The sequence below is a fragment of the Giraffa tippelskirchi genome, chromosome 12 (assembly GCF_054371585.1).
Source record: "Giraffa tippelskirchi isolate mGirTip1 chromosome 12, T2T-mGirTip1v1.2.pri, whole genome shotgun sequence".
In the NCBI taxonomy this organism is placed as follows: Eukaryota; Metazoa; Chordata; class Mammalia; order Artiodactyla; family Giraffidae; genus Giraffa; species Giraffa tippelskirchi.
Window position 1 is genome coordinate 105356937 of NC_137286.1, and position 24073 is coordinate 105381009.

The following is a 24073-nucleotide window of genomic DNA, read 5'->3' on the forward strand; positions in this document are numbered from 1 at the left end:
CAAAAATTTGATGCTTTTGAACTGTGGTGTTGGAGAAGACACTTGAGAGTCCCTTGAACTGCAAAGAAATCCAACCAGTCAGTCCTAAAGGAGATCAGTCCTGAATGTTCATTGGAAGGACTGATGCTGAAGCTGACACTCCAGTACTTTGGCCACCTGATGTGAAGAGGTGACTCGTTGGAAAAAACCCTGATGCTGGGAAAGATTGAAGGCGAGAGGAGACAGGGATGACAGAGGATGAGATGTTTGAATGGCATCACTGATTCGATGGACATGAGTTTGAGCAAGCTCTGGGAGTTGGTGATGGACAGGGAAGCCTGGCGTGCCGCAGTTCATGGGGTCAAAAAGAGTCGGACATGACTGAGTGACTGAACTGACTGACTAGGTTAACACTGAACAGTGCTGGGGCTTTGCAGCTGCATTTCCTGTGTTCAAATTCAGGCTCTTCCGTTCATAGCTGTCGAACTATAAGTAAGAAGTTTACATTCATTTTCCTTACCTGAAATTGAGGTCTTCTGTGCTTCATGGGTGGCTGGGAAGACTGAGTGAGCTGAATCACAGAAGGCTTTTAATAGGTGCCTGGCACGTAGTGACTATTCCATGAGTGCTGCATATTAAGTATCAGCCAATCTTGGACACAGACTGTATCAGGGTTGGCAGGGTGGCTGCAGAAGAATCTGAGAAGGATTGATGGGGGCTAAACTATGATGAGCCTTATATGCCACGCTGGATAGTTTGACCGTTGATCCTACAGTTCCCCGTAGGTTTTGGAGCAAAGAACTAAGTCAAAAGTGGTCTCCTTGTTGTCAAGTCCTGGGGGCACTTCAGCAACTTGGCACTCTTGATTCCCTTCTTGAAGCATTTTACTCAATCTCACAGAGACCATTTTTCCTTGGTTTTGTTCTTAAGTCTTGTCTTCTTCAGCCATCCTCAGCTCTGGTGCCTGAGGAGTCTTTGTAGAATGTAGCTATGATCACCTAACCTGATTAAAGTCTAAAGGAGACTCCCCATGCCCTTCTGGTCACTCCATACGTACGAGGTGTAGAGGCTTCATGACCACATGTTTGTTTTTTTAATGCTCTGCGTGACTTTTACCCTCTGACCCTTTTGAAGGCAACTGTAGCAGTTCCTCAGCTTTATTGCTATTTTTATTCCATGATTTGTGGTCCTGTTTCCTCTCCCTTAGACACCGTCTTCCTTTCTCTGCTTGGCTTATGGTTTTTACTCATCCTTTAGGACTTCACTGAATCGTGTGCCCACAATATCATCATCTTTCTGTTTCCAAGCTAAATAGTCTTCTGCTGACTCATGAAACAAGGGAATAATGATTTGTTACACTTTTGTCTTTTTATAACCGGCCAACATTCTGCAGAAGGAACCAATTAATTGTTTCCCTTGAATCAAAGACATGCAATCGGGAACATTCCACTTTGTAAAATCATGAAGCAATTGTTTCAGGGGAAGTTAACTTCAGCCTGGAGCTATGCTTCCAAACTGCAGTGTGAGGCTGAGAATGGACCACAGTAAAAATTTAGGAATTTTTACACTGGATTGGACTAGTGTTTTTGTTTTTTTTTTAAGATTCATTTATTTATGGGCTTTCCTAGTAGCTCATTGGTAAAGAATCTGCCAATGCAGGAGATGCAGATTTGATCACTGGGTCGGGAGGATCCCCTGGAGAAGGAAATGGCAACGCACTTTAGTATTCTTGCCAGGAGAACCCCAAAGACAGAGGAGCCTGGCAGGCTACGGTCTATGGGGTTATAAAGAGTCAGACACGACTCAGCGACTAAACAACAACAATGGCTGCGCTCTTCGTTGCTTGCAGTGAGCAGGGGGCTAGTCTTCATTGCTGTGTGAGGGCTTCTCATCACGGTGGCTTCTGTTGTTGCAGAACACAGGCTCTAGGCACGCAGGCTTCAGTATTTGTGGCACTTGGGCTCAATAGTTGTGGCTCGCAGACTCTAGAGCACATGCTCAGTGGTGGCAGTGCACGGCTTAGTTGCTCTGCAGCACGTGGGATCTTCCCGGACCAGGGATCAAGCCCAGATCCCCTGCACTGGCAGGTGGATTTTTTTCACTGAGCCACCAGGGGAGCCCTGGACTGGTGTTTTAAGATGATGACCCTGGGTAGGATTTTCAGTTACTAAAATGAATCCATGTTTGGCAGGGACTGGGAGATTTTCATCACCTAAGAGTGATGGGGAAGCTGGGGCCCGTGTTGTGACAGGTGTGTCATTCAGGGAAAGAGAAAGCAAGCACCAGGGCAAGTTAAAACAGGTGTCATGAGAAGGAATATTTTTCTCTGTGTCCTGCAGAGTCCAACATGTGCAATCAAACAGTTTTATCTGCCCATCTCCATGACTGAAACACGCTCAGAGAGTGATCCCGTGATCCCCCTTCCTTACTGACTTGGACTTACCCTGAAAGGAGGGACTGAAAGCTCTGGTTTCTTGTTGTTCTGCATTTGATAAAAGCATTAAGGCTCAGTTTAACATTTCCTAAGGATTCCCTGGTGGCTCAGCTGGTAAAAAATCCACCCCATAATGTGGGAGACCCCAGTACGATTCCTGGGTCCAGAAGATCCCCTGGAGAAGGGAAAGGCTACCCACTCCAGTATTCTGGCCTGGAGAATTCTTGGGGTCGCAAAGAGTTGGACACGACTAAGCGACTTTCACACTTCTCTAACATTTCCTAGAATATATTTTTCAAATTTCCTTCTTATCATACATAATGGTGATGTTTCATGAACAGATATTCATTGAAGTTTGTACACTTTTTAAAAATTAAAATACCCATGTAAGTATTCATTGGGTTAGGTAGCCTAAGATAGTTCTTTGCAATGGAAAGTCAGGAAGTTATTAGAAATGAGGTTTACACCGTGATAAAAATACTGAAAAATACTATTTGTCCATGGTGTGATTACCATCATATTAAAAACCCTTACATTTATGGCAGTGTATAAAATCATTAGCATTTGGGTGGGCATTCGAATTATGAATAATGTTTGAGTTTCCACTTCTTTGTATGTTCCAGATATTGACTCATTCCTTCTCTTCTCCCTCCCTTTCTCAGACCTTCCTTCCTTTCTCTGTATTTACTGAGCACCTACTCTGTGTGATGACCTCTTCCAGGCCCCGTGAAGCCATCTGTAAAAGGATACAATAATTCCAAACCTGTGTTTGTGTTGGGTGGGACGTGGATCAGAAAGAGAACTGGGAGAGGGAGAAGAATTAGATGACACTGAATGCAGGTGAAAGGGGAGGGAGCGCGAGCTGCCCCAGCTCTCTGTCCCCCTTTGTAGGTTCTCTCTGCATAAGGTCATCTCCCTGTGCTTTACCCAGGCATCTGCTCGCTGGGTCTTCTTAGGTAGGAGATCTCCAACCACCCTAGTGCCTCTCCTGTCCTGTCCTGTCCTGCCCCGAGGCCCTCCCCTCACTTAAAAAGAACAGGCTGACCTCGTGATATGAATTTGTTTGCCCACTTGTTTATTGTTGTCTTCCTTCCTCAAAACGTCAGCATGAGATAGGGACTCTGTTTCGTTCATTGCTGTATTCCTGCCATTTAGAAATGTCTGTGGGCTTCCCAGGTGTTGCTAGTGATAAAGAACCCTCCTGACAATGCAGGAGATGCAAGAGATGTGGGTTTGATCCCTGGGTGAGGAAAAGGGCCTGGAGTAGGAAATGGCAACCCATCCCAGTATTCTTGCCTGGAGAATCCCATGGACAGAGGAGCCTGGAGGGCTACAATCCATGGGGTCGCAAAGAGTCAGACACGACTGGGTGACTAACATTTTGATTAGTACACAGGAGAAGGTGAATAAATACTCACTGGTTCAATGAATGATTCCCTTCTCTATATCCTTAGCTTTGACACCTTGCTGAGTTCCAGATGTGCATTCCCCATGCTGACTAATCCTTTAAAGTGTATTTCGAGCATACTAAGAACCCCAGATATTCAGAGCTTTTTGTGATCAGCCTCCTTCCCCAGCCAAATCTGCTTTGCTTCTTATGAAACCCTCTCCCTTCAGGTCATTTCTCTGTCTCTCAAGTCTTCACTGTGCATCTATATTCTTCTATCACCACATCCTGTTTGCTTGGCTCCCTAGGAGACACTTAAGAAAATCAGGGACCAGGGGGTTATCGAAGGATTGAGGTGTGAAGGATTTGTCCTGGGGTCATGCATGCTGTGACACTTTAGCAGAGGAGTGAGAGCTCACATTCTACTTGCTGATACCCTTTTAAAGAAATTTATTTTATTTTATATTGCAGTATTCCCTGGTAGCTCAGCTGGTAAAGAATCTGCCTGCAACACAGGAGACCCTGGTTTGATTCCTGGGTTGGGAAGATCCCCTGGAGAAGGAAATGGCAACCCACTCCAGTATTCTTGCCTGGAAAATCCCATGGACAGAGGAGCCTGGTGGGGTACAATCCATGGGGTCGCAAAGAGTTGGACACGACTGAGCAACTAAGCACAAACAGTTGATTAACAATGTTGGGTTAGTTTCAGGTATACGCAAAAGTGAATCAGGTATACATATACATGTATCTATTCTTTTTAAAATTCTCATTTAGGTTATTGCAGAGTATTGAGCAGAGTTCCCCATGCTATACAGTAGGTCCTTTTCGGTTATCTATTTTAAATATAGCAGTGTGTACATATCCATCCCAAACTCCAATCCATCCTTCCCCTTTACCATTCTCCTCTGGTAAACATAAGTTACTTCTCTAAGACCTATTTCTGTTTTGTAAATAAGTTCATTTGTATCAGGATTCTGCATATAAGCTATAGCATATGATACTAGTCTCACTCTGTCTGATACACTTGCTTGTATCATCTTGTCTGATTGAAGAAGTGAATATTTGTCCATTAGAGTTTTCTGACCTGATCTTTATATTGCATTAGCCTGTCTCCCTCTGATTGCTTGAACAAACTTACTTTCCAAACAGAGAAAGACCTGAATGATTTACAGCAGCTTCACTTTTAAATATGGTTGGAAGGAAGGGATAGTACAGCTGTAGGGGTGTTTTGTATCTTTATTACTGATAATGAGTTCTGAGTAATATTTCTTGTGTGTGTGTGGGAGAAGTATAATTGAAAACCAGTAATTAATACCATCTTTGGGGTCAACACGAAAATTTAATTCTACCAAGGGTATTTAAACAAGAAGCACACAAGTTTACCTGTTCACGACGGAGTCTTTGAGCTGCCGGAGAAGGCAATGGCACCCCACTCCAGTACTCTTGCCTGGAAAATCCCATGGACGGAGGAGCCTGGTAGGCTGCAGTCCATGGGGTTGCTAGGAGTCGGACACGACTGAGTGACTTCACTTTTACTTTTCACTTTCATGCATTGGAGAAGGAAATGGCAACCCACTCCAGTATTCTTGCCTGGAGAATCCCAGGGACGAGGGAGCCTGGTGGGCTTCTGTCTATGGGGTCGCACAGAGTCGGACACGAATGAAGCGACTTAGCAGCAGCAGCAGCAGCAGTAGATGTTGCCTTTTTTTTTTTTGCAACGTGTCTCATCCACACCTAGGAGAGTGAGACCGAAGAAAGGACATGTTCTGAAGGGTCATCAAGCCACATACACTTTCAAATGGCAAGGCCACGTTGGTCACTCGGGGGCAAGTCCATCGACTCTGAGAGCGTGCTTCTGATTTCAAGGAGCTTGCAGGTGCGATGGGTAACAGGCCCCAACAACAGAAGACAATACTGCCCAGTTAAGTCCGCGTGCCTTCTCATCTATCGCTTTCTGGCTGGCAGTCCAGCAGGAAACTGAATCGATCGATCGTCTTTTTGTGCCTGAAAAGCAAACAGGAAACGAAAGCGCGGAGGCACGGTTCTGCAGCCGCCTCTTTCCCCACTGGTGCCCGAGAGGCCCCCGCCGATCTCATCCGGAGATGCCTCCAGACACTCACAAATTCCTAGGGTTGAAGGAGGCGGAGGCCCTGGAAAGGGCTAGTTCTGCACGCACCGTCTCTTTGGAACTCGGTCACGGAAAACACACGTCTTCTCTAATCCGTGTGGTGGTTGTCCGCGCGCGGCGCGGCTGCAGACGCGGAGAGGGCGGGGCGGGGGCGGGGCCTGAAGGAGGCGGGGCCAGCACGACTCAACAACTAGCCCGGGGGCGGGGCTTGGGGGAGGGCGGGGCCAGCAGCAACTCACCTACGAATCCGGGAGGGGCGGGGCCTCGCGGGCGGGGTCTGGGAGAGAGGCGGGGCCTGCGGAGTCTGAAGTAACGGGACAGGCCGGGTGGGCGGGGCGAGTCCTGACAGGGGCGGGTAAGCCCTGGTGGGCCCAGGGGTTTCTCAAGGAAAGGTGAGGAAGGGGCGGGGCCTGCGGGGCGGGGCGGGGCCTGCGGGGCGGGGCGGGGCCTGCCCGCCAAGTCCTGACGCGCAGGCCGGGCGTCTCCTCAGTTAACGGTCCTGGCGGGCTCGTGCCCGCAGGCGGCGCCTCCGGGGCCCCTCCCCGGACGCGTCTTCCTCCCGCGGCTCCCCGTCGGCGGGCGGGGCCCGGCCGGGCGGCGCGGGCGGCGGGGAGCATGGCCAGGGCGCGGTGGCCCCGGCAGTGAGGACTTGCCATGGGCGACAGGTGAGCGAGCGTCGGCGGGGGCCGTGGTCCCTCGTGGCTCCCGCTGAGGCCTTTCCTTCACACAGGTGGCTCCGGGTGACCGTGCTGCCCGGCTGTGCGGGCTGCAGGACCGTGGCGGTGCCCGCGTCCTGGACGGTGCGCGACGTGAAGCGGCGCCTCGCGGCCGAGACCGGCTTGCCCGCGTCGGAGCAGAGGCTGTGGCTCGGCGGCCGGCAGGTAGGGCGGGGACGGGCCCTGGGGTGGGGCCGGGCATCAGACAGGGGCCTTGGGGACGGGGTCGGGGATGGGGAGCTGGGATCGGGGTGCCTGGGGACGGGGATCGGGAATGGGAGAGGACAGGGGATGAAGGGGCCTGGGGAAGGGGGTCAGGGATTGGGGGGCCCGGGACGGGGCCCTGGGACGACGGAGCTTGGGGGCGGGGATCAGGGGCGGGAGTGGAGGACTGGAGGACCGGGGTCTGGGGGCGAGAGGCTGGGGACAGGGGCCCCAGGCTCCTGCCCGCCTGGAAGTCATCCTTCTCTGAGAATAGGGATCAGATGAGGTGGCTGTGCGCCTGTCACTGCTCAGATTTCTGTCGATTTGCCTTTTCAGCACTGTATCCCCTTCTCGCTTTTTGTCTGAATCTTCACTTCCTGAAATTAAGATACTTTTTTGATGTGTGGTATAGCAAGAGGGTTTTTTTTTTTTCCTTGGTTTGCTTATTCGGAGCAATCACCACTGAAGTGACTTCATCATTACTCATATTTTTCTGATTTTGTTAGGCATTTGACTGGAATCTTGGTCAGTACCTTAACCTTTTGTGTTTTAGAAGTTTACCTTTATCTTTGAAGCACAGAAATTTAGGGCTGAGAAGGTCTTCAGGCATACTCTAACATGTAAGCCATTATTTTGATGAGTAAATTTATATGAGAACTTGTAAGATGCAAATGAATGACTTAATCAGAACTTTGGGAAACAGGAGTTTCATGTTATGTATAACCTTTAAGACTAGTGGAAATACTGCAGTTTTCTTAAAGGAGGTGTTAAATGGAGACATTTTACTAAAAATTAACTTATTATTTTATCCTCATAAACATCTTCACTTTTTAAGAGTTGAACCAGATACACAGGACTGCTTGAGTGCCCAGGATGGCATTTCAAGTACTGGATTTCTTTACTGTTAATACCAGTACAGACATCGGCGACATGCTTGGTGCCTGTGATTTTTAATCTCGCAGTGTAATTCTGGCCTTCAGGGTGCCTGGTGCACCCTCCGTCTCTTGCCTGCTTAAACAGGTTTCAGGTTAGCCTGTTGTTATGTTCCTCCAGGGATCAGTCTTCCTACTGCTTGGTCTCCAGGGTGTTTGGTGGTGGTCAGTGGCTGGATCAGGGCTCTGGACAGGACGGAGGAGAAAAGCTCCTCGGCCTTACCTCTCTGTCTGCGTCTGCTCCCATCTCTTGACCTTTCTGCACATCCTCTCCTGGTCCTATATCTACCTCTTTGGTTGCTCCTCTGGATTTGCTTTGTCATCTTATCCCCTAGGTATAGTCATACCCAAAGAGTCAGTTGTGGCTCAGTCTTGCCATTGGTAGGGTTTCTGGAGGCGTCTCTGCAGAGCACCCATGCGGGGTGGTGGGCGTGGGTGTGTGAAGAGTGGTCGGATTGAGTGGGTGGGTGTGGAGAGTCTAGGTAGGAACCTTGTGCTCATGTAAGTGGTGAGCTTCCAGACCTGCACTGTAGAGTTGAAACCCAAAGGACAGGATACACAGGGGGCTTTGTGAAAGACAGGGTTGTGTAGTACCAAATGGCTGTGTGTATTTGTGCAAACAGTAGGAGAAGTAGTGGGTGAGTGTTGGATGTAGAATAAAGGGGAAGGCCTTGCCAAGGATGTTCACAAGCCTTGGGCAGGACAGGAGGATAATGCTCAGCTGGCAGAGATGAGCAGGTCAGGGGTGGGGGTGACCCGGGTTTCAGTTTGCTTTTATGTATGTTTGAGCTTGTGCAGGACTTAAGCAGCTAGGACAGCACATGGAGAGGCGGGTGACCTAGATCCTGTTTCTGTATTACCAGCGGGTAACATGGGCCAAATTAAGTAACACGGTAGACTCTGTTTTCCTATTCTGGTAGCAGCGCAATAAAACAAATTCTAACCAGTTTTACTGTTCATGGAGTTCTCAAGGCAAGAATACTGAGGTGGTCTGCCATTCCCTTCTCCAGTGGACCACGTTTTGTCAGAACTCTCCGTCATGACCCATCCGTCTTGGGTGGCCCTATATGACATGGCTCATAGTTTCATTGAGTTAGACAAGGCTGTGGTCCATGTGATCAGATTGTTTAGTTTCCTGTGATTGTGGTTTTCAGTCTGTCTGCCCTCTGATGGAGAAGGATAAGAGGCTTATGGAAGCTTCCTGATGGAAGAGACTGACTGAGGGGGAAACTGGGTCTTGTTCTGATGGGCGGGGCCATGCTCAGTAAATCTTTAAGGCAATTTTCTGTTGATGGGCGGGGCTGTGTTCCCTCCCTGTTGTTTGACCTGAGGCCAAACTATGGTGGAGGTAATGAAGATAATAGTGACCTCCTTCAAAAGGTCTCTGCATGCACTGCTACACTCAGTGCCCCCAGCCCTGCAGCAGGCCACCACCAACCCATGCTTCTGCCAGAGACTCCTGGACACTCACGGGCAAATCTGGGTCAGTCTCTTGTAGGGTCACTGCTCCTTTTTCCTGGGTCCTGGTGCACATAAGGTTCTATTTGTGCCCACCAAGACTTTGTTTCCCAGTCCTATATAAGTTCTGGCAGCTCTGTGGTGGGGTTAATGGCAACCTCCTCCAAGAAGGCTTATGCCATACCCAGGTCTGCTGCACCCAGAGCCCCTGTCCCTGTGGCAGTCCACTGCTGACCCATACCTCCACAGGAGACGCTCAAACACAGTTCTGTCGTAGTCTCTCTGGGTCTCTGGGTCCTGGTGCGCACAGGGTTTGAGCCCTCTGAGCGTCTCTGGCGGGTATGGGGTTTGATTCTAAACATGATTTCTCCTCTCCTACCATCTTCCTGGGGCTTCTCCTTTGTTTTTAGACGTGGGGTATCTCCTCACAGTTGCTCAAGTGCTGCGCAGCTGCCGCTCTAGCACCTACCATCTTGCTGGGTCTTCTCTGCCCTTCAGAAGCGGAAGATATTAAGAAGAGGTGGCAAGAATACACAGAAGAACTATACAAAAAAGATCTTCACAGCCCAGATAATCATGATGGTGTGATCACCAACCTAGAGCCAGACATCCTGGAATGTGAAGTCAAGTGGGCCTTAGGAAGCATCACTACGAACAAAGCTAGTGGAGGTGATGGAATTCCAGTTGAGCTATTTCAAATCCTAAAAGAATGATGCTGTGAACATGCTGCACTCAATATGCCAGCAAATTTGTAAAACTCAGCAGTGGCCACAGGACTGGAAAAGGTCAGTTTTCATTCCAATCCCAAAGAAAGGCAATGTGAAAGAATGCTCAAACTACCGCACAATTGCACTCATCTCACATGCTAGTAAAGTAATGCTCAAAATCCTCCAAGCCAGGCTTCATCAGTACGTGAACTGTGAACTTCCAGATGTTCAAACTGGATTTAGAAAAGGCAGAGGAACCAGAGATCAAATTGCCAACATCCGTTGGATCATCGAAAAACCAAGAGAGTTCCAGAAAAACATCTACTTCTGCTTTATTGATTATGTCAAAGCCTTTGACTGTGTGGACCACAACAAACTCTGGAAAATTCTTAAAGAGGTGGGAATACCAGACCACCTGACCTGCCTCTTGAGAAACCTGTATGCAGGTCAAGAAGCAACAGTTAGAACTGGACATGGAACAACAGACTGGTTCCAAATCAGGAAAGGAGTATGTCAAGGCTGTATATTGTCACCCTGCTTATTTAACTTATATGCAGAGTACATCATATACAGCTCAGAGAAATGCTGCGCTGGATGAAACACAAGCTGGAATCAAAATTGCTGGGAGAAATATCAATAATCTCGGATATGCAGATGATACCACCCTTATGGCAGAAAGTGAGGAAGAACTAAACACCCTCTTGATGAAAGTGAAAGAGGAGAGTGAAAAAGTTGGCTTAAAGCTCAACATTCAGAAAACTAAGATCATGGGATCCAGTCCCATCACTTCATGGAAAATAGATGGGGAAACAGTGGAAACGGTGACAGACTTTATTTTTTTGGGCTCCAAAATCACTGCAGATGGTGACTGCCGCCATGAAATTAAAAGATGCTTGCTCCTTGGAAGAAAAGTTATGACCAACCTAGACAGTATATTAAAAAGCAGAGACATTACTTTGCCAACAAAGGTCTGTCTAGTCAAAGCTATGGTTTTTCCAGTAGTCATGTATGGATGTGAGATCTGGACTCTAAAGAAAGCTGAGTGCTGAAGAATTGATGCTTTTGAACTGTGGTGTTGGAGAAGACTCTTGAGAGTCCCTTGCACTGCAAGGAGCTCCAACCTGTCCATCCTAAAGGAAATCAGTCCTGAATATTCATTGGAAGGACTGATGCTGAAGCTGAAACGCCAACACTTTGGCCGCCTGGTGCAAAGAACTGACTCAATGGGAAAGACCCTGATGCTGGGAAAGATTGAAGGCAGGAGGAGAAGGGGATGACAGAGGATGAAGTGGTTGGGTGGCATCACCGACTCAATGGACATGAGCTTGAGTAAACTCCAGGAGTTGGTGATGGACAGGGAGGCCTGGCGTGCTACAGTCCATGGGGTTGCAAAGAGTTGGACACAACTGAATGACTGAACTGAACTGAAGTGAACCAGTTCTAAGGTCTCTGCTGTGTAAAACAGTCTAGGGCATGGTAGTCCACAGACAGCTGTGGATCTGGTCCTGAAGCTCAGGGCTAGAGGTCATGGCTGGGGTGATGAGTTTGGGAAGCACTTACTCAGTGCCTTTCTCCTTTTGCATCTTGATAAGCTCACTGGGGACATGATTAATGTTTGCTGGGCAGTCGACTGTGTTCCACACACTGTTCTGCTGGTGACTTTGCCCATCTCATTTCGTTTACGACACAGGACAGCTAGCCTCATGAGAGAGTTGTGACTGGTCCGTCCTGCAGAAGAGTAAAACTAAGAGTCAGAGAGATGAAGGATCCAATCAGGATTCATACCCATGTGTGTCTGATTCCAAAGTCCACACTAGAAAGAACCTGTCAGGCTGTCAATCAGGAATAAATGAAAGTTAAATGTAAAGTTCTTTAAAACAAAGAGGAACTTAAACTAGTAAAGGTGATCTTTGAACTCAATTTTGGAGCTCTCCCAGAAAACAATCAGAGGGTGTAATTCTCTCCTGATGCAGAAGATGGGCTGTGACTTCTACTGAACTGGTGACTTTAGTGATGCCAACATGTGCCGTCAAGAAGGGTCTCTTTTACATAAGCGAACCTTTCATAGAGGTGGTTTTCTTTTCCTCTTTATCCAGTGCTGCTCAGAACTTTTTATATTTGAATTATTGGTGAGAATTCTAAATATTTCAGGGTATGCAAGAAACTGGTTTTGGTTGGTTATGGACTTAGGAGTGGGCACTTACAATACTTGGTCCTCAGTCTTTCCAGGTCCCCTGCCATACTCCTCCTCTTGTCTCTCTTGCTTCTCCTGGTCTGGAAGAGGGGTCTGTGCGTTGTTCCCTCCACCTCCTGTCCCGTGAAGAGAGGGAAACTGCTCACTAGAGCTGTGTGTCTTCCCGACTCTCCTCCAGCCTCAAACTGGGATGTGGGAAGTATTGTTACCTTTAATTTAGTTCATCAGAAACGTGCCTTGAATCTTGAGAGCCTCCTTGTGTTCTTGACAACTGAACAAAGGAAAAAGTGTTGGGAGATCCAGATGCAGTTAATATTATACTATTTGATTCACAATTATTGTTTCATGGAAAATGAAAACGAGCATCGCTGAGGTTTTTAAAGAAGACTAGGGCTGACCTGAACAGAGACCCAAACATTCAAGTTATTTTGTAATCATTCTGTTCTAAAAACAAAATACAAAGACTGAAATTGGCAACTTTTAAGATTTCATTGTCTCTGGAGATGGATATGACCAGCTTTGCTTGGTTGAGTGACTTAAGGTCTCAAGAGAGAGGCCCAAGCAGAACGCCCAGATCTTGGCAGGCTCAGGAGGGAATACAGGTACACTGCTGGGTTCTCTCTGCTGCTTGACTTCTCTTTGGGAGAATCACTGCCATAGGCCACTGATTACAGTCTGCCAGAAACATTCAGTGTCGGAGCCACACAGCCAGTCACGTCTGTTGTCACTAACAGGGTTCTACACCATGTGTTCTTCCTTTTCAAGTCCTCCTTAAGACCTAGAGACATGGTCCTGTGTTACAGACTTCTGCTTCCCTTCCTGCCATTCTTCTTTAAATGTACCTTAGCTAACTGAGTTGGACTACTAATCCTTGGCTTACGCATAGCTCTCTTTTAGTCGTCAATTAATTATTAATACAATGAACAGCCATGAACCCATCATCCAACTGAACCACTGGAATGGTGGTAACAGTCTCTCTTGGCCGCAGTGCCTTTCTTCCACGGCTCATGTCCCTTTCTCTTTATTGGTAATTATTTAAGGAAAAATCAGGTGGCTCTGTGGTAAAGAACCCGCCTGCCAATGCAGGAGATGCAGGAGACGCTAGTTCGATCCCTGGATGGGGAAGATCCCCTGGAGGAGGAAATGGCAAGCCACTCCAGTATTCTTGCCTAGAGAATCCCATGGACAGAGGAGCCTGGTGGGCTACAATCCACGGGGTCGCAAAGAGACATGACTGAGCAACTGATGCATGCACACAAGGAGGAGCCATTTAAATTTTTAAATAAAAATTTTGATTAAATTTTGTTCTCTGAAATATTCACTTCTCCAGAGCAACTTATTTCCTGATTAGAACACTTAACAAACATTATTTAAGTGAAACAGAATGAGGTAAAGTTTTGAATTTATGGAAGTAGGAACTGTATTGCTTTTCATACATTTTCTTTTTTTCAGTTATCTGACTGGATCAAGATTGGAGATCTGACCTCCCAGAACTGCCATCTTTTTGTAAACCTTCAATCAAAAGGCTTAAAAGGGGGAGGTATACCACTGACTTTAGTAGGAGTCAATTCCATTTTTAATTGCATAAAGATAATGCTTTAAAAATGAAATGAAATTACATACGATTGGGATGCAATGAGGGCATGTCAGGGCCAGAGGAGCACGCGTGGGTGGAGTGAGCCTCCCCGGGGTTGAGCAGTCTGTGGACTGGGTCATGTGGGGCTTGGTGGGGGTGGGTCGTTGTACCAGAATGATGCAGATTAATTAAGACTGAGGTTTTGTTGTCAGCACAGATTTCGTTTTTGCTTATAAACAGATGTATTTTTTTCTGTGCATCTGGGAAATTACTTTCCCTCCTCTGTTCTCCCTACACTTCACTGTCCCCTGTCTAAGGTGACCTGGTTGGCCTGTCCTGAAAGTCTCCAGTTTAGGAGAGACGGAGGGTATGGGAACTGGGCAGCCATTGGGATGCTGCCTGTGCCACATTTCAGAACAGTGAGAACAGTGGTTGATTTGAGAATATTAAGGCTGGCATGACAGGCACTTTCATCTCTGGCTTCTTACTTAGCTGCAAAGTAAGCTGTAAAGTAAGCCACCACTTCCCTGGTGGCTCAGCAGTAAAGAATCCGCCTGCAATTCAGGAGACACAGGTTCAGTCCCTGGGTTGGGAAGATCCCCTGGAGAAGGAAATGGCAACCCACTCCAGTATTCTTGCCTGGAGAATCCCATGGACAGAGGAGCCTGGCGGGCTGCAGTCCATAGGTTTGCAAAGAGTCGGACACAACTTAGCGACTAAACCAGCTCCAAAGCACCCATAAAATAGTGCCATTTATTTCATTTGCTTTGGAAAATAGCACCCCATGCTCTTTATTTTTGACTTAATAATCTATGTGACATTTAGGATTTTTTTAATGTTTTTTAAAACACAAATTTGTAGTTTAATTAAGAATTTTGAGATTTGATAAAATTGAGTCTACTCTACTTTGTACTGAAGCTGTGTAGTCAGGTCGGTTTTCATAGCAGAGAGCTGAAGTGAAGTGTATGAAATCATAACTTCCACAGTTTTACTGTCTCTAAGAACCAAATGGTAGTTCATCATTCATAAAGGCGATTAATGATTTAATAACATTTAATCATGTTGAATGTGTTCTCTCTTTTAGGTCGATTTGGTCAGACGACGCCACCGCTTGTGGACTTCCTCAAGGACATCTTGAGACGGTACCCAGAAGGAGGACAGATTCTGAAGGTAGGGCAGGGTTGTTTGCATGTGCACCTCCATGCTGGTAACCATGAGATGAGAGAGATTACCAGGGAGTCCTGTTCGTGTTTGTATTTTAAAGCTTTGTCTAGATTTGAACGGCTGTATCTGTTTCCCTATGCAACTGCCGTGTGTACGTTGAACAAGATGGCTTGAGACACAGTTGGCGTGAACGTGTGAGGGTTCAGAGGCAAAGGGGCCCTTAGGCTGCTGTGTGCTGTAGTCAAGCAGTGTTGCTCTACGAATGCTTTTTTTGGGCAATTTTATATAATTACATATTGTAATTTTATGAATTTTATGTAAAACATTGTGCAGGAGCATTGCAAACCAACCAGCTGACCAAATAAAATAATACTAAACCCACATTCAGGGGCCACGAACCCACGCCTGCTTGACTCTTGGATTTAGAAGTTTGCTTTCTGGGCGAGTGTATTTAAAAGGATAATTGTTTTAGTACAGTATTTGTATTTACGATATATCCTTTTAGTTTGAATACACTCATTAAACAAATAAACTAAACAAGCAAACGTACAAAGACCCACTCGTGATGCAGATAGTGGATTTCCTTTACTTATGTGTAAATGCTTTTTAAATATTCGAGGTGAATACAAGGTGGGCAGTAGATTACTGTTTTATTAAATGTTACTCTTTCTGGTGTATTTCTAGGAATTAATTCAGAATGCAGAAGATGCTGGGGCCACAGAAGTTAAGTTCTTGTTCGATGAGACCCAGTATGGAACACAGACTCTTTGGTCGAAAGACATGGCACAATATCAGGGTAAGAGTCAGTCGTTAGTCAGGGGCATGTTTTATTCTGTGTACTAACAGGTGACTTTTTGTGGTTTACTGTACAGCGTTCAGTGCACGGTCGCGTTACCACCTCTCCTTCACTTCTCTGCATATTTAACTCCACTTCTTCAGAGGTTTTCTCTGCTTTTCATGGGCAAGTGTATCTGCTAGTTGGTATTTTTACAGAACAGAAAAGAATAAAAATCTTAAAACTCAGAATAACAAACAATGTAAATACGTAAACCTTTTATTCTATTCAGTAAACTTGTGAGTCTTTTATATCCTTGGCAAGACAGAATGGCACCCTTTCCAAAGAGAACACTCCTTTGCATTTGGAAAGAAGTTAGAGGCTGTGGTTTTGTGTCTTACTTTCTGCTGTGAGAGGTGCTCTTGGAGTATTTTGAAGGGAGGTGGGAAGAAAGGATAGAGTAAGGAGAATGAAAGGAAAGACAGTAGGAAACCATAACTAACACAAGGATTCCTGAAGCCCTGCGCTGTGAAGTGCTGTGTTGAAAAGGGTATTCATCACTTATAGAGCAGCTTTAAAGTCTACAGAATGATTGTGAATGACTGTTTGTGGTGGAAAGTCATGGAGAAAAGGGAAGATCAAGACTTTCCTGGACATTCTTTTAGAGAGGTGTAAATCATATATTCTTTAAAAGATGTTTTATGATTTAGGAGAATAATCAACATTACTGTTAAATATTTGAATACTAAATATTTAGCATTTATGATAGCTCATATGTTTATTCTTGTGATATGGAAGTTGAATTTTTTTTTATTCTATAAAGAGATGAGATGTAACACGACAAGAGGTTTTCATTCTAGTCCTGACTCCTGCCACCTTTGCTGATCTCAGGCAAGCTCAATTTTACAGTGAGAGGATGAAACCAGTAGGTTTCCTGGCCCTGAGAGTCTGTGATGTAAGCATTGTTGAAAGACACTCAGTGTAGGTGTGACGGACTTCTGTCTAGTCCTAATCCTGCTTGGGGCTGCCTGTGCTCCAGGTCCATGGGCACTGGTACCCAGTGTCAGCTCTGCCCCTCAAGTTCCTCCTTGGGCCTGAGTGGAGCCTAGCCTGGCTGCGTGTCAGCCTGCTCGTCTGTGCACTGGCGAGGACACGGCCGCCCCCAGTTACTCTGAGGGTCCGATGAGCTTGCGTGTGTCGCCATGCTGTCTGTCTGGCATCATTCTGCTGGTTGGAGTGTCCTGTAGAGCTGTAAATGGGAAGAGATCCTGGAGGTGTTTTGCTTCTCAGCTCTCTCATGTCTAGGAGTTTTTGCTTCCAGCCCTGACTTCACTTCATTTTTTAAAAAATTATGTGAAACAAGATTATTTAGCTGAATGAGTGATGTCACATTAGATTTTTAAAACTTGGACATCCAGAAGGAGCTGGACATGATTTTGATCTCTTTAACTAATGTCTATTGAGGGCGCTCTGTGCTCATGGTGTGTGAGGGGTTTTTCTCGTATTCAGACACGAGTGGTGTCTTGGCTGGTGTCATCTTCTTGGGTTACAGTTTTTTCCCCTTTACAGATGCTTAGTGTTGTAGATGAGAACTCTTGAGTTCAACTTGTTTTTGTTTCTTTTATATAATGAGAAGATAGAAGACTCAAATGTGTCCAATGAAAGAGATCCAATGCAGAAAAATAAGAGATTTCCCCAGTTTCTCACTTTACTAAGGACTTCAAGGGTATAGTTAATTAGGAGCTACAAGTGAAGGAAGGGGTGGGGCTCCCAGAAGCCAGGGGCTCCCAGAGCCCACCTACGCCCTTCTTGCCGTGTGGGACCCACCATGATCTCCACGTGGTCGACTTTCCTGTGGTAACCTCAGAGGCTTGGCTTTTTCATGTCTCTACTTTGACTATTTTACAGATATTTTACAGTCATGCCATTTTTGTAACATAGGTTATGACCAGCATCCCCATATCTGTGCTTGAATTCATAGGCGCGTGAAAAGCGTTATTTTAACATGGTTTCTTTAGTCTTCTCAGTACATTTATAGGTAATTCCATTTACAAAATATATAAGTAAATATGTTACTTAGGGTCAAGTTTTACAAAGTAGTACACTGTGATTAATTTTCTTGTTTGTGCTGTGTTTTGAGTATCTAAGCACTATAATTTTTCCTTTTTGGATTTTTGGTCAACAATACTATATTTCTTCTGCTGGTTATTTTTACCATTAATTTGTAATTTCTCTTTTTATTGTGAGAGCAACCAAATGGTGATACTGGATCGTCACTGTTTTCAGTTCTTTTTGTCTTCTCATCAAATAAGCATTATTACATAGAGGAAGTTTGTGTAGGAGAAGTGAGTGTCCAGGCTCCCTTCTCTCTCAGCTCCTGCCTGTGCATCTTGACCCCCAGGGCCTGCTCTCTATGTGTACAACAATGCGGTGTTCACCCCAGAGGACTGGCACGGCATTCAGGAAATAGCACGGAGCAGGAAGAAGGATGACCCTTTGAAGGTTGGAAGATTTGGAATCGGCTTCAATTCTGTCTATCATATAACAGGTGTGGTATTTGGCTTTTCAGTCTTGAGATTCAAAGTTATTTTAGCCTCTGCTTTGTATATTATTGGGTAAACTTCAGAGACGACATTGAATGCCGATGAAATTTCAGTGTGTCTTGTGTTTTCTCTAGTTATCTTGGTAACCATATCAAATCTTCATCGTGTGATGCAAAAGTTAATGTCATCATTTCCAGTGGAATCAATGTAATGTAGTCAGTCATTTTATGTGAAGTTTGAGACTTTACGTCAGCAGTTGAAAGCCTACACAAAATTGTTACTCTGAAAACTTTTGTACCGCAAATTTTTGAGTCAGGCAAACTGGTTTTCACAGATTTTCTTGTACATATTTTTAAATAACAGGAAGAAGGAAATATAATATCCAATGGTACGTAACTGACACAGAGGAGAACTTTGAAATGATCCTGGTTTCTCACTTTCCCTATAGAAATTTTGCTCTTCTTAAGCTTGAGTATTTTGATGATTACTTTAAAGTCATGTTTGGAATCTAGAAAGAATATGAGGTTTCTGATTTAGTTACACAAGGAAATACTTGCAACTTTTAGGGCTGTTGGTTTGGAACCAGAGTTCTTAGTATTTACTGTGGTTTTGTGATAAAACTTTTTAATGAAATCAGCACCAGTTATAGCTTAATTTGGAACTGTCTTTGCATTTTGAACTTGCAGGAGAAGAAGGGGCTGTGCTGGCAGAGTTCTAGGTGTCCCTAGAGTAACATGTAATTGATTGCCCAAACCGGGGCAGTCCTGAAGGTTAAGAAGTGATATTATTCTCGGCCACTGGCCTGAATTGGGACTGCCCTGAGCAAGTGGGATGCAGAAGCATCCTCACCATGGCCCATTTTTAGCAAACCTATTTTTAAAATTGCATTTACAGTGTTATAATGTATAGTATTGTGTTAAGTAATATTATGTAATATATAATAAAATTGATGAAGTCGTTATGTTATGTAACAATTATGTGAATATTAATAGTCATGTGTTCAACTATTTGTGAGTTATTCCTCACATCTGTGACATGCAGTGGTTTTTAAATTTTATGGGGGCACACTTGTGGGTTGCATAATCGTGGAGCCTGTTGTCAGGGGTGTATTGTCCAGAGAGTCCCCTGGTGGCCGGTATCTGCTCTCACTGTGGGTTTGTTCCCTGTCTGAGAACCAGCACACTTATGTGGGATGGGTTCCCTGGGTGCTGATCTCTAATTCAAGGACTTGCCAAATCATGAGTTCTGCTCTCCAGCCACCAGGCTTCTCCCTGACATAGTTTCAGCAACGGAAGTGCAGAAGGGACTGTGGACGGTGGGGGGCCGTGGACCGGCTTTGTTGACTGGACATGGTGGTGGGCTGGTGGACATAACGCTTCCTACTGAGAATACCCCAGAGCTCAGGATTTGGTGGTTGTGATACCTAAGCCTGTGGTCAGTGACCCTGCGGGTCATGGGTGGACCCCATAGAGGTCTTGTGTGAAGGTTAGGTCCTCAAGTCACCGTCCATTTCAGACTCGCTCCAGGATGCATGCTTGAGATCACCTGTTCTTTCCCATTCTCTCCGAGAATCTGTGGTTGAAATTTTATTTTGAGCACAGGCTACAACTCTGTTCTGTTTAGTTCAGTTCACAAGGCTGTAGGGAGAGTATAAATATCTAAATATTCCTTACGTATTTTAATTAATTTAGTCAATGCTTGAAGATAGATCTTAGGTTTTCACAATAATCACTTAAAGCCTCTCAGTGCCTGGTGCTTTTTGGATCTAAAGAGAAATCATTTTTTGCATTCAAAGAATTATGTTTCCAAAGCAAGACTTAGTTCATTTTTAGATAACTGTTTAGAACCCTTCTGTGGCTCATGCTTCTCCATGTGTAGTGTAATTGTGACTGTCAGTGTCAGTACAGTTCAGAGTTGATGGTGACTTGAATTTTCCTTTGCAGATGTTCCTTGCATCTTTAGTGGTGACCAGATTGGCATGTTAGATCCTCATCAGACACTTTTCGGTCCACACGAATCAGGCCAGTGTTGGAATCTCAGAGATGACAGCAAAGAAATTAGCGAGCTTGCAGACCAGTTTGCGCCGTTTATTGGCCTTTTTGGAAGCACCAAGGAGACATTTGTGAAGGGCAGCTTCCCCGGGACGTTCTTCCGTTTCCCGCTTAGGCGGCAGCCCTCCCAGCTCAGCGGGACCCTCTACAACAAGCAGAAGGTCCTGGAGCTGTTCACGTCCTTCCGGGCGGACGCGGACACAGTGCTGCTCTTCCTGAAGAGTGTGCAGAGCGTGTCTCTGCACGTCCGCGAGGCCGACGGCTCGGAGAAGCTGGTCTTCAGAGTGATGGCCCGCGAGCCGGCAGCGCCGGCGCCAGAGCGGCCCGGGGCGGTGGAGGCGCTGGGGGCCGCCCTCAGTGACTACTGTGAGCGGGTGCCCAGCGGCGGCGTCACGTGCGTCACGTACCCCGTGAACATCGTCCTGGAGGACGGGGGCGCCCAGGGCGCCCGGGAAACGTCTTGGCTGGTGTGCAACAGCGTGGGCGGCCGGGGGCTGAACGCGCAGCTGGACGCGCTGGCCGACGAGCTGCGCTTCGTCCCGGTCATCGGCATCGCCACGCCCCTGCCGGGCTCGGCGGAGGAGGAAGGGGCCGGGGGCGCGGCGGCTGGGTTCTCAGGGAAAGCCTTCTGTTTCCTTCCCTTACCGCCGGGCGAGGAGAGCCGGACGGGGCTTCCTGTCCACGTCAGCGGCTTCTTCGGCCTGACGGACAATCGCAGGAGCATTAAGTGGCGGGAGCTGGACCAGTGGAGGGACCCGGCCGCCGTGTGGAACGAGCTACTCGTGCTGAGTGTGGTACCCAGGGCCTACGCCGCCCTCATCCTCGATGCCGTCGCCCGCCTGCGGGCCGGCTGCAGCTCCGGGCTGCCGCTTTCGGTGGCCGGGGTCTACGGGCTGTGGCCGGACGCCGCGCGGGTCAAGCTGCCCTGGCGGCCGGCGCTGGAGCCGCTGTTCCAGGAGCTCTTCCAGCACGCTGTGCTGCCCTCCCTGGGCGGCCACTGGGTCCCCCTGGAGCAGGCGTGCTTCTCGGATCTGGACGAGGGCCTGGACTACGCCCCGGCCGTACTCTGCTTCCTGCAGCGCTCGGGGAGGCAGGTGGTCCGGGCCCCGGCCCACCTGGTTGCCGCCGCAGAGCTTGCGGCCTCCAGCACCGGCCCGCTGACGCAGGTGACGCCCGGGTGGACCCGGCAGGTGCTGCGAAAGGCGGGCCTGGGCGGCGCGGGTGCGCCAGAGAGGCTGCACCTGCTGGAGTTCGTGCTCTCCGACCAGGCCTACAGCGAGCTGCTGGGGCTGGAGCTGCTGCCTCTGCAGAGCGGAGCCTTCGTCCCCTTCTCCTCTTCCGCGTGCGACCAAGACGTGGTCTACATCGCCTTGGAGGAGCACCCCAGGTAGGCGGGGCCCCAGCCCAGCCGTGTCAGTGTGCCTGTGGCCTTAGGGTGCTCTGCAGAGCTGCTCGGTTAGAAAGAACACACCGTTACGTTCTAAAGTGGAAGGGCATCCGGATGTTTATCCATTAAAAAGCGGTCCAAGCCGTTGTTGTTCTGGAAATTCTAATAACAGAACGTGGGAAAGAATGGTTACAGAGAGCTAGTAATAACTAAAGTTAGTCAAAAGTTAATTATTTTGATGAAATTAAATTCACGAAAATCCTCAGTAATCATAGCTCAGGATGCCTATTGACATTTCAGGGAATACAGTGCATGATTCTCTAAGGTGTTCCTGGGCCGTCCCTGGGTTTGCATGTGGTACATGATGCCTCAGGGTTGAAAGCCACACCTGGATAGTACTGGATCCCAAGGATTGTGTGTGATTTGAGGTGTGCCTTATAACTTAGGTAGAATAGTGAGCACATGTAACTGGCTTGAAATTATATCATTGAACTTATCTACTTAAAATTGCTGCATTTCTATCACTTTTTAGGTCCCTTTTCCCAGGTCTTGAAGGAAGATTTCTTTTGGATAACTTGAAGCCTCACCTTCTAGCTGCTTTAAAGGAAGCTGCCCAAACCCGAGGTATGACAGCTATTTTAGCTTTTTAAAAATAAATGTACTTATAAAAATATGAACAATTTATGTGTTAAGTTGAACGAGTATGGAATTGCCTATTGGTCAGCAGCTCCATACGGTTCAACCTGATGTACTTGTGGTTTGAGATGTGTCAGTCGTAGATGCTGACATCTGTCTGAATTCGAAGGTGGTCCTGTGTTTAGAAACCGTGTTTAGGGTTAGGGTTTGGTGGTGGTCCTCACCCCCACACGGTGCTTCACGGGCCTGCAGCGCTTCCCCATCTCTTTCCCCATTCTCGCCCCCTGCCTCCTCCCTGGTGGCCCGCGTGGCAGCGAGGGTGCTGCTGTGGGTTAGGTGGACACGCGAGGGGAGAGGGGGTCCACCTGCTCTGCCCCCACACTACCTGCCTCCAGGGTTCCATGTGGTTGTTTTGGGGCGGCTTTGGGGACCTGCAAGCTGAGAAGAGACCTATCCATCAGGGTTGGGAGGATTCCTGGGGCTGAGGCAGGGATGGGTGTCCTCTATCGGGAGTCCTTTTTAGGAAAAGACAGAATAATTGGGGGGAAAATCACCACAGTTCTGTTTAACCTCATCTTTCAACTTTTGTGAGCACCTGTCCTTTTGTAAGACTGTTGCCTGAAATTTTTTTTTGTTTATTCTTTCAGCCACTCTTTTTAAAATTTTTGTATTGAAGGATATTGAACTTTTTTTAAAGTTAGATATTGGCCTGAAAAATTCTGGGTTTGTCCTACTAGGTAAGGTTGTAAAGCGTGCTCTTTGTGACGTGTCTTTTGTACTGTGTGCTGGTTTGTTTTCAAGCGTAACAGCTAAAGGAAAACTTGCTAATGGTCATGCACCTTCATTCCTGTAAATAGAAGCAAAAGGAGTTGGGGCTGGGGGGGGCTGATTCAGGATGGAGCACAGGGAGGCTGTAGGCAATGCGGTGTGAGCCAGAGGGCGTCCGGACACTGCTGTTCCCTGTGTCAGGAGCTTTAGAGGAGCCTTGTGGGGAGTCTTAATCTGGATTCTTTCCTATGACTCTGCTGTTCTCTGCTCCAAAGTTTTACAAGTTCTTACTTCCCAAGTTCTCTATTATCTTCCTATGTAAAAACATTACATTGCAATACAATGTACACACAGAAAAGTATACTTATTTTACATGTAGGTCTAGTGGAATTTTATAAGCTGAACACGCCCAGATCAGAACTAGAAGACTGGCTGCCTCTCCGAGACAGTCCTGACCACCCAAGGGCAACTGTGACCCTGACTCTTGACAGCACAGACAGACTTGGGGTTTCCTGTGCTTCCTGTGGGGGAATCCATGTGGACCCAGTCTGCTGCGGTCACTTGCCCTGAATTTGGGATCGTCCAGCTTGGTGTCCGCAATTGCAGACCATTCTTTCTTACAGCTGTGCTACTTCATTGTGTGGTTTCACTTTGTTTTGAAGAGAGAATTTTTGTTCATGTGCATTAGTTTCTGAGATAGGTAGGAAGCTGGAGATCAGTCGAAAATTATTCATAATCAAATCAGGTTCAAAGGGTAGAAGACCAGCAGAATAATGCTGGTCTTAGAATTTTCAAGTACTCCATGGCATGGGGCATGCCTTCTCTAGCCTTGTATGAATGGGGACCTATCGTAATATTTTTGGGATGAGTTACATTTATCTACTGTTAACTCAGTAATTTGACGTCTTTGTAAAGCTGAGTCTTCCCACTCTGTGTGTGTTCTCATTTTCTCATCTACTATGAGCTCTGATTTGTTATTTTGGAATCATCTGTAGACTGTTTTATCTCTGGTTCCTGCTTTTACACTAGAAGGG

General features: G+C 46.8%; 2 protein-coding genes across 12 annotated transcripts in view; one reads left to right on the top strand and one right to left on the bottom strand.

The window, feature by feature from the left end:
• Window positions 1-6049, bottom strand: part of LOC145530394 (uncharacterized) — a 39484-nt gene extending 33435 nt beyond the window's left edge. For all 5 annotated transcript variants that reach the window (XR_014071731.1, XR_014071730.1, XR_014071729.1 and 2 more), the window contains exon 1: window positions 5184-6049. The gene's annotated coding sequence lies outside the window, so the exon portion shown is untranslated. The remainder of the gene's footprint in view (window positions 1-5183) is intronic.
• Window positions 1-24073, top strand: part of SACS (sacsin molecular chaperone) — a 78170-nt gene that overhangs the window by 32794 nt on the left and 21303 nt on the right. For 2 of the 7 annotated variants that reach the window (XM_081551697.1, XM_081551699.1), the window contains exons 1-8: window positions 6353-6593; window positions 6659-6809; window positions 13592-13679; window positions 14800-14885; window positions 15564-15675; window positions 18056-18202; window positions 20141-21635; window positions 22168-22259. In XM_081551697.1, the coding sequence (XP_081407823.1) occupies window positions 6583-6593; window positions 6659-6809; window positions 13592-13679; window positions 14800-14885; window positions 15564-15675; window positions 18056-18202; window positions 20141-21635; window positions 22168-22259 (2182 nt within the window). In that variant the 5' untranslated portion in view covers window positions 6353-6582. Of the gene's footprint in view, window positions 1-6094; window positions 6321-6352; window positions 6594-6658; window positions 6810-13591; window positions 13680-14799; window positions 14886-15563; window positions 15676-18055; window positions 18203-20140; window positions 21636-22167; window positions 22260-24073 lie in introns of those variants that run through there. The other 5 variants (XM_081551696.1, XM_081551698.1, XM_081551700.1 and 2 more) reach the window with 4 other exon arrangements.